An 11015-nucleotide genomic window follows, 5' to 3' on the forward strand; every position below is an offset into this window, starting at 1 on the left:
ATGGCGACAACAAATTTAATCGGAGGTAAAATACAGTTACTTTTGTAAGATTTGCATTAACTAACTAATTGGTAGATTATAGTTGCATTATCGACCAATTTCTTTCACAGCGGTGCACATTTTCTTCTCCGTCACAGCATTTCTTGGGAATTCTCTGATCATTGTTTCCCTTTACAAGGAATCTTCCCTTCATCCACCGTCCAAACTCTTGTATCGTTGTTTGGCAACAACTGATCTTTTGGTTGGTCTTGTTGCTGAGCCTCTCTGCGCTACTGTGAACGTTTTGGATTCCTGGACTCTCGAACACCGAGGAATTTTCCGATACGCAAATGAAGCGGCCGTCATCACAAGCTTAGTATTATGTGGAGCGTCTTTATTGACGATGACGGCCATAAGCGTAGACAGATTGCTCGCCCTGTTGTTGGGGCTGAGATACAAACAAATCGTAACTTTGAAGCGGACATATATCGTTGTAGCAACTCTTTGGGTTTCAACTCTTGTTGCTTCTTTGTGTGCCATATTTGACCACCATATAATGGTTTTTAACGGCAGCATTTTAATCCTAATTTGCCTTGTTATCTCAATCACCTCATACACAAAAATCTTCTGCGCTCTTAGTCAACATCAGGCTCAAGTACAAGATCATTCTCAACAACAGCCGATCCAGCCAAGTGCACTGAACATGGTGCGGTACAGAAAGGCAGTGTATAATGCACTTTGGGTTCAAATGGCATTAGTTGTTTGTTATGCACCATATGGTATAGTGGAAATAGTGCTCAGTAAGACATATTCATCGCACGTATGGGCCTTTAGGGACATAACAATCGTCTTAGTCTATTTTAACTCGACGTTGAATCCGTTCCTTTACTGCTGGAAGATCAGTGAAGTAAGGCAAGCAGTAAAGCAGACCATCAGGCAAGCACTTTGCTGTCCATGGAGTTAGATCCCCTTTGAGTCACATCAGTTAACATTTTAAAAGCTGACTTAAGAGGTCACAGGTTTCCTTTTTTTTTTTTTTACAAGGTCGTAGGATATTTTATTGGAAGGAAGAAATAAGAGACTTAATGAAGTCGTTGCGCAAGCTGTTGTCGATAATCTTCATTTCCTTATCTTAACCCTTTAACTCCCAGATAAAAATTTGTAATTCTCCTTAATCTCACCCATACAGTTCTTATGTTAGTTCAGAGAATTTAGTATTGGATCAACTAATTATTCCCAAACTGATATTTTTCTTTATTCTCATCACTTATCTGGTTGATGTTGTATTGATATTGTAAGGAGAAATTCTGTCTTGGTCACTCATGAGAGTTAAAGGTTAAGAATATTTTCCAAACGACGTCACTTGTCCCGAATACGACAGTACATAATAAGAAAAAAGGTAAAAAAAAGGTATCCAAGCATAGTGTAGAAAGGAAAAAGATATTTATTTCATTTTACTGTCTTGACTAAATTTCTTGTTAATATAAAAATATAGGGTGAAAATGACATCTTTTAGAGTTATTTTTACTGACAGTAATGAAAGCGCTCTACTGTCACACGGCTAGCTGTAAACTTAATTAATGCTTATTGTTTTAGAGATGTAATTATTACTCCTAAGCAAATGTGTGACTCAGCGTTAAAATAAAATTGATCATCACCGGTTCTTAAAGAGTTCTTTTTAAAAATTTTGGTTTTTTCGAAATTTAACGTATTACTTCACCCTCTTTGCTCTGCTACATATGACTTTCTTCCAAAGAAGACGAAGTTTCATCTTATTTTGTGATTTCATTATGTTCGAGTCTTGATGGAAATTAAATCCTAAATTAAACTTTACCTACTATACAAACACGTAGATGTGGCACACATTAAATTCCCGCCTTTAGGGCAATCTCATAACGGGCTCTGAAATAGCTAATAATTAAACTGAACATAGGTGTAGCAGAAGGGGAAGGAAGAGTGAGTACAGAGAACCAGTGGAACAGTGATTTGGTACCACACATTCATTTCAAAAACAATTTTCTGCTGGAAACCAAAGTGATCTCAGAGTGAGAGAAGAGACGCTCAAAACAAGTTAGTAATCCGCTTGATTTGCTTAAAAATAACACCCAGCCGGAAAAACAAAATTTTATTATGAAGAATGGCAACAAAGCTAGGGACGTTCTCTGTGACTCACGACAGCGTTACCGAACGTTAAGAACCAATCAGATGGCAAGATTCGTTACCGTGCCCTTTAAGAAAAAAAAAATATTTAGATCAACTAATTCTTTCGAAGTTACTTCGGAAAGACAGGGGATGTGCTCAACATTTTTCAATCGACGCCAAAATTAGTCATTTTACTTCACTATTGTTTTGTAGAGGAGGTCAAGAAAATCTATCGACTCGCGTGCACATAGATTGTTTCTACTTTTTAAACCCTTTGTCACACGACTTTAGGGTTTTGTATTCATTGAAACGATGCAATTCTTGAATTTCCTTTTACAAGCACTCGGTCTCCTACTTAAAACCTGTTCAGCCTGTCTTTTCGCGTATACGTCCCATACAGCGTCTACTGAATTTTTTAATCGGTCTTTCGTCTTTGGTTCCTTGCAGATACAACAAATGAAATCAACCGAATTGTTTCTTTACCACAATGGTTTTGTAAGCGATGGAGCGCAAAGTGCGCACGGAAGAGCAAACGCACAGCAAGGGGGGAAAAGTTAAATCCTCTGGGGCTTTTATTTCACTCGCATAAAATCTTTTGTTCCAACACGCGCGAGCTGAAGCAGAAAACAAAATTACAAAAGTATTTCTTCGACTTAGATCTCACTCTCAAGGCAGCCCGGAATTTTAAGAGCAAAGTCACTGTTTGCGCATCTAAAACCAATTTTCAGTGATTTAGCACTGACATTTCTAGTCGTTTATTTCCAGTTCGTTTTTATATCTCCTCTATCCGAGTTATCCACTGGCTCCCGAGTGTCTTTCATTCATTTGCAATTCGTATCAATCTTCTCCGTCCATAGTCATCCCTTTTCCGCTCTGGTTACTTTTCACCTATTTTTGTGTTGTTCTACCTTACCGAACTTATATATTGTAATCATTTGTAGTCTTCTCCAGTCTTGATCATTCATCTTCCTTCTTGTTTGATCGTTACTTCCTTATCAAACTATTATCCTGAAGTCATTTACAATCCCTGTCAGTCTTCATCCATAGTTATCCTTGTTGCTTTTAGATTTCATTGTCGCCTAGCTCTTTTGTGTTTGCGCGTCTTACCAAAGAGACATTTGGTAGATTCCTCCGAATTAAGGAAAGGTTTCCGAGGCACAAAATCTAACACTGCATGTCATGATAAAACGTCTTCGAGTTGCAAGAATTTTGCAACTCTAAAAAGTGTGCTCTTGTAAACCTAATCTTTACTCCTAAAAAGGGCTATGATAGATATCTACACTAAGGGTAGTTACCTCCGCCGTTCTTGTAACAAAGATACGGAAAATGCCAAATATCCCTCAGCCGACAGCATAACTGATACACGACGCTGTGAAATCATTTTTCGAGGTCAATTTTTCGCGCTCTTCATCATGGCTTGCATCGGTGCTTTCGCGCCCACCGTAATAACAACAACTTTGGACCTTATTTGTCATTCGTTCAACTTACTTTAAATCAGCTTCCCAAATTCACGCTCACATCTTCAAATGAATCTGCTTCCTTGCTGACGGAAACCAAAGCGCGAAGTGATAATGATGTCATAGAAGGTAATGATGCAATCTAGCGCTGACGTCACTGATGAACTAACTGTTATGGCGGGAAATTGAGTATAACTGACAAATAACCCTAACTCTCTAGATCGAGCAGCTCTGTGATCAATTTGCTTCTTTATTTAACATTTATGAGCTCAAAGTGACTGACCTTAATTTCTTAATCTGCTTCCTCACACTTTCGACATCGATATCGTAGCAATTCACAGGACACGTCAGAAATGAACCTAGTAAAGGCCTGTTTCTGTGGCTCACTAGTTGGTCACAAAAACCGCCATTAAAATGACATCACAGACACAAGAATCCACATAATACGAACGTTCAACTGCAAACTCCAATCGGCTACCATGATAATCCTATCCGCCACTTGGTAAAGTTTACAAACTCAAAACAGTGTATGTGCGCGCGCTTTGCCACATCGTTCACTGCGTCTACCACACCAGTTCAGTCGTCTCTTTTACAGTCCCTATCAGCACGTCTCTGCTACGCTCTAAGATTCTTAGTAAGTACGGAGCTACAAAAAGAAAATAAAGTTAAAATCCGAATAAACGGCACGATTTTACTAAAAATTATGAAATTAAACTAGATCCAACGTAACCTCATCTTGTCAATTTACAGCAGTTAACTTCTGAGAACAAGATCAAGTCTGAAACTTCACTATGCGAAAATGAAGCTTATGGCCGGGGAATGAACAACTCCTTGTCATGTAGAAACAAAAAAAACTTACTTTAACTCCTCAACGGTGAAGTGACGTAGATCGAAACTAAAATAACAAATAATTACAAAAGTTACAAAAAATATGAGATAAAGAAACAACTAACAACACGACGGGAAAGAGGACTATAAACACTTACGTTGTTACGGCCACAAAAGAGACCCATATTAATTCTGCAAAATGCAAAGGCCAAAATAGGAAAAAGATGAGCGAAAACGGCGTTAAGCTATCAAACCGCGCTCAGCGCGAAAAAGAAGAAGACAGTCATATTGCAGATATATATATATATCGATAAATTATGCAAGGTAGCGAGAGGGCGGCGATAAAAAATGACGAAAAGAAAAAAGTGCTAATGAAACAATAGGTATAAACATCGGCTCGTTATCGGGTGAAAAGACTTAAATAATAAACTTTGAACTCGTGAAAAATCCAACATGAAAAAATTTCGCACTTAGAACTTACAAAGTCTAAACGGCTTTTTTAATTTTGATGTGACAAAAAAAAAGAGAGAGAGCGGTATGATTCGTGAAGGAGGCCTATGCACGCATTGCACGCACATTTCGTGGCTTCGATTTGAATAACAACAGTTTGAGCAAAGTAGTCGATAAACACGATCCTATCTCAGCTTGGTTGTTACTGCGGTATGTGTAGTAGCATCTCTTGGTAGTTTTTTTCTTTGTTTTCGCTGTTTGCACGAACTACCAAGCGCCACAAGGGACTCTTCTACACCTAAAGATCCTTCATTATGCAGATTTTGTGCCTTGTACGTTTGGTTTAGTTCAGTTGGTGTCCAAGTTCAAGTTGTACCGTTTCTTGTATATGAAAAACGCGGAAAAGGTGTGTATGTTTTGCTTCTAGATTTTGTACCTTCGGCTTTTGTATTCGATTGTATCTGTAACATTTTTTTTAACCGTGGAACTGACTCTTGAGTAACGACATTTTCTTTTTAAACCTGACAAAGAGTGAATGTATCGTCAGTGAACTGTTCAAGAATAAAGTGAAATTTGTGTCCTTGAATTCGTTTGTGTGCGGATCTCATCTAAGGTTTTGTACTTTTTTGAACAGGTTCCCATTGCACATAATAGGGAGAGAGAACAGTATAATTCCTTATTTCACATAATTTCCCTGAAATTCCTAAAGGAAGGCCAGGGAGCAAAGGAAGGAAAAGTACTAAATTGTACGCACACATTGCCATTGAGGAAAACTTCCAAGAAAGGAACAAAAAAATGAAAATAATCAAAGTTGCTGCAAATTCTAGCCAGATGAGTTTACCGTGGTGTGATATTTTCCCCAAAGAAGGATCGACTAAAACGGCTCTGGAACAGCTCTCAAATTCTGAAAATCACACCCTCACGGGGTAAGACGCAAAAATTAACTTTCCGATTTTTTGGCGTTTAGCATTTCAACATTCAGTCGCAGCATGAACGCTCCGCAAATTTTTTTTTAATCAAAGCCCACGGAAAGGTCTGCTTTCGTCGGTGAATGGGAGTAATCGTCAATCTTTTTACTGTCTGGTTTCTCTTCCCTGTTCACGTTAGCAAGGAAATTCACTGTAACTAAATTCAAATGAGTGTTAAAAAATTTAAAAAGTTGTGATAATTAAAATGTTCGTTCCCTTTAATGGTGCCCAAAAATCTTTTCTTTCTTCGACCGTAAAATTGACGTTGAATGAAGCAATTTCTCTGAACTCGAGGAAACTACCGCAGATTCCTACAACACAATTTATGGACTGAGATCAACGCTATGACCAGTAGTAAAGAGCAAAGTAGGGAGCAAGTTAAGAGAAGCACAGAGCAAAACTGGTTAAAAAGGAATTCAAAATGACATGACCTTTTGAATGTGTTATTTTTCAAGGAGTACAATGAAAAAGGCATTCTTCCCTCGCAAGCTGTTATGTTTACGTGCTGTCAATTTGCCTATTAAGCGCGCGAGAGGAAACATAACCTTCAGGAAATTGTCTCCGACAAGAGGTAAGGCCCTTAGATTTACCAAAACTCGCAGGAAACGCATCAGTCTCAATACCACGAGGCCAAAACAACTCGTGTGATCGTCGGTTATTACAACAACACGCTCTACTACTTTTTGATTGAATGATGGTAACAGTAATCCGTGTCGTTCAATTCGGTCGGTAATCGGCATTCAAGTGATTTCAAAACCGGACTTCAGCAGGTGTATGGAAAGGTAGCAATTTGACTCAAACAAGAACCCAGTGCGCATGCTTTTAGCGTGACTGACCGACTCGATCAAAAATGGCGGGTTGTCTGTGCCGACCCGGATTCCACGGTATTCAACTATTCTTTAGCTTCCTTCCAAGACCGAGTGTGTTTGGAAATCAACACCATAGTTTAATTTAGTATAGAACAAGTGCATCGGATCTTTAAAAGTTCTGTTACCAAGCAATTCAACGATCGAACAAAACAGCTGACAGACCTGAATGGCAGACCTAGCAGATTGTCGATGTGATAAGAAAGACAGTTTAACATGCAACCGGGCCCAAAGTTATTACAGAGCCACCTCAGTGACATGTAGGTAGCATGCATTTAAATTTTGGATAATGGCAATCTAATAGATATATTTTAATTTAATATTTTTACTAGTTATTTTTGCACAGTTGTAAATTCATCATAGCTGGCATTTGTGCTGGCATCGAGTCCAGTTGGTGTTTGGAGTATTACCCCCTGCAGGGCTGTCAGTAATTTTTCATGTAGGCAGGAAAATGAAAAAGGTAGATGGGATTTTTTAAGAAAGAATCTGCTTGGGGAAGAAGTGGGGAGGGTAGGAAGGGAGATTTAAGGAACAAAAACCCTTGTTGTAGAAAAGCACAAAAAAAGTTTGAAAAGGTTTTGACAATCAATCACAATTTTATTTTGACAAACAGTTAAGGCTGACATTGATAGCACCCTCGCACTGTTTATGGTGTGATTCAGAACAATTACATCCACTCGCACGAAAAGAGCTCACACAATTTGAGATGGACTTATAATGGCATAATGGCATGCCCCATAACTGGTTAGTGACAATGTGACTATCAAGAGAATACTGGAAACAAATCAAATGAGCCAAAAACATGGTGCTGCAAACATTTTGGGAGAATAAACTGGTTCGCTCTCTTTTTTATTCATTAATTTCTCAAAGCAAAGCTTATAAAAAAATTAATGAAAGGCTTGTAAGAAGTTACTGAAAGAGAACTGTCTACACTGATGTACATCAAGTAGTTGGGCAGGATTTTTTTAAGACAAAACCTTGCACTAACTGGGACCAAACCCATTCAAGCTGTGTTAGCTGAGAATTTTTGTTGACATGTGATTTATTGGAGAGAAAGACCAATGGTTAACACTTGGTACCATTTGTGAAAGTAATGGATGTTGCCAATCTCTGGCGGAAATGACTTGACTGATTGTTAGTGGGCAAAATAGCACAAGGAGGCAAGTAGGTGCAACCAGTAGAAAGATGAGTGAGTGGGCCAGGATTTCTTTCAATGTCCTGACAAATAGCAAGGTCAAAGGACAGCAATAAGTAGCAAATGTAACCATGTTTCTGCCAGGAAGAAATTGGTCATCGATGAAGCCCAAATGAAGCTAGTTTTTGAAAATGGAAAGGTCAATCCAATCCAGTTGCTTAAAATGAAACAGGAACTGTGTTCAAAATACAATCCTTGTGTTACCAAAGTAATAGAAAAAGTAACTTAAATATGAGTAAAATTAAAATTCTTTAAGGAGCATGAAACATGGTGGCCATATTTGGGGCGCATATATTAACAGTTTTTTGCAAGGGAATCAGCCAAATTTCTCTGGAAGGTGCACAGTTTGTCACCATAGCTCAACTGAAAGGTTGGCCATGCATGTTGACTAGTTTTGGCTCACAAATCCTCTTAAGTAACCAAAACTGGGCATCTCTGTGTATGATCAAGACGAATGGAGAGATCTAAGTTTTTGCCAGCTGCGGAAGTATGAAGAAAGCAGCAATAAGGATGATGAAGGAGCCAGCAATGAAAGCAGAAATTATTTGCAGGGAGAAATTGGAAGTTCAACAACCTTTCTTCTAGGTGCAAGGTCCTGCTTTGGAAGAGCCATTTGATTCAACAACCACCTTCTTTCATGAGCTGGTTTGTTTTGCTTGAAAGTATACCCACTGCTACGCACGCAGGGTCAAAGAGGCAATTAACCAAAAAAGTATCAAAAGGGACCATAACATGGAATTTCCAGAAGCATGGATTCCCATTATCAAGAAACATAACAAGAGGAGAGCTATATAAGAGCCAACTGCAGCAGAATGTTTTGCCAAAGCAGTGGGGATAGAAATGTGCCAATCATAGCTTTTGTTAAACCAATGAATGACAGCAGACCATCTGGTTCTTTATAAGATGAAGCACAACCAGTTGACATCATCATTGACTACATTGGGAGAAAAACCATGACCGTGGTTGCTAGTGCTAGTAACCTGGATGACTAATTGTATAACCTTTTTTCATGAAATAGAGAATGGATTTGAAACATTAAACCAGCCAAAAATCAAGAGATAAATGGAAGAAAACTGTGAACTTCACTTTTTTGGGAATATATTCTGACTTCAGAGGACACAAGACTGACCTAGCAGAAACACTGTTGTATCACTAGGCAGTGGTAACTTCTTTAGCTCATCTTAGATGTCCTGCATTTATACTCTGTTACATATTACTCTGTATGGCAAACTGTGGCTTCTTGTTATTTTATTCTAAGCCAGCTATATAAAAGTATTACAATTTTTTTGTTAATGGGTTTCATTATGACAGCTACAATATTTGTGATCAAAATTCACTAAAAGTTTGGGTTGCAGCCTTTACACAGGTGTGGCTTATTGGCAGGTAAATACAGTTCCCTTTGCCCTTGGGCAAGACTTCAAGTACAACATACCAACAATTCCTAGCTACCATCATGCTATTCTGCTCTAACTTGAATAATTGATACAGCTGCATGATACTAAAAATCCTGGTGATTACTGGAATGTGGCCTGTATGGTAAACACCATCCATTCAAAGCAAAAAGCTAGTAAAGATGTGGTTAAAGATCCAAATAGAAAGAGATGATTATAACTTAAGACTTGGGAGACATTCCAAAACACTCACTAATGAGCACAAAATGCTATTCAAAATATGCAAATAGAAAAAAATATACTCAACTTCACAATGCAGATATTTTAATATTACAGTCAGGACAATTTTTCTTACATTTTCCTTCTAGTTAACAGTACTTGTAAAAAAAACCAAGCATTTTTATTTTCAACTAGGTAGTAAAGTAATTGATTTATTTCACTTTTTTTATTGTGCAGATCAGGGATGACACTGAGAAGCTCAGGATGAACATTTCATCAAAATTAGAGATCCACATCAACAGTGGACAGTAACCAGACTTTAAACATCAAATTTACAATCATTTGCTAAATCAAGAGGAACACAAAGATCGTATCATTGAAGAGGTTTGGTCTTTTTAATGAATATGTTTGTAAATTTTATTTCTAACACATGGCTTTTGTGATGATGGCTGGCAAAAGGCCTTCACAAAACACAATCACAGGTTATAGTCCCTACTGGCAGTTTCATGCCACTAAAGCCTGTAGTTTCTCAAGTTAAATGTAAATAACACAAACAACAAGCAAAATCTAGTGGTGGGATCTGAATTGGGTTTCAACCTGTAATGCTTTGTTTTCAGCAAACCTACTATTGGTGGTAAAATTGTTGACACATTAACCTTTTAACCCCCTTTTCCTTCAATTTTATTACTTACACAGCCAATCAGGCATGTAATCTAATCCTGCAGCAATCCTAACATACGTTAGTGACCTTGTTGGCAGCATAACTTACAAGTTCATGATTGTTCATCAAGCCACCGTGACAACGTGCTCAATTACTTCCCAAAATTTATTTTTCTTTACAAAATGAAAACAGTGGACATTTCAAATTGTAATGTAAGATGTGCAGTGTTTTGCTTGCCAAAAACATGGTACTTGTAATCTGTAAACATCTTCTTACTGCCACGTCAGCCACGCACCAAAGAGAACATCTGTGTTTAAGTTATTCCTTCTTTCCTGAGAAACAGTCTGGTATTTGGTAGTTGTGTTTGAGGTCCTTATCACATTCAGCAAGGATTTTTACTCTGCAGTACATGATAAATTACATGTTGTATTTCTGAGTTCCAAATGGCAAGATATTATACAAAAATGGTTGTTTCTTTCATTGAATCCTAATTTTCTAGCTTTTGGAAGAACTCCAATGCTACACTGAGCCATGTCCTCCCTCCAAGTAAAGTATGTTGTTATTCACCCTGGGTTAAGTTTGCCTTGAGTAAAGTAAATACAGAGTAAAGTTTACCAGGAATAAAATTTATCCAAAGAATTTTACTGGGAGTAAATTTTAGCAGGAGTAAAACTACCTCTCTAGTACCAAATACCAAAACTACCAAATACCAAATACCAAGCTGTTTCTCAGGAAAGAAGGAATAACTTCTTTGGTGTGTAACTTACGTGGCACCAAGGTTATTAAAGATTACAAGTACCATGTTTATGACAAGTGAAATGCTGCACATCTTAACTAATATGTTAACCATTTTCTTAAA

At 37.8% G+C, this 11015-nt stretch overlaps 1 protein-coding gene across 1 annotated transcript; it reads left to right on the plus strand.

Annotated features, from left to right (window-relative positions):
- Positions 1-943, plus strand: LOC131783106 (melanocortin receptor 5-like). Its single transcript, XM_059099849.2, has 2 exons — positions 1-25; positions 111-943. Exons 1-2 carry the CDS (start codon positions 1-3, stop codon positions 941-943), a joined length of 858 nt encoding a protein of 285 aa, XP_058955832.2.
- The last annotated feature ends 10072 nt before the right edge of the window (positions 944-11015 follow it).

Source organism: Pocillopora verrucosa, chromosome 13, assembly GCF_036669915.1.
Source record: "Pocillopora verrucosa isolate sample1 chromosome 13, ASM3666991v2, whole genome shotgun sequence".
Lineage (NCBI taxonomy): Eukaryota > Metazoa > Cnidaria > Anthozoa > Scleractinia > Pocilloporidae > Pocillopora > Pocillopora verrucosa.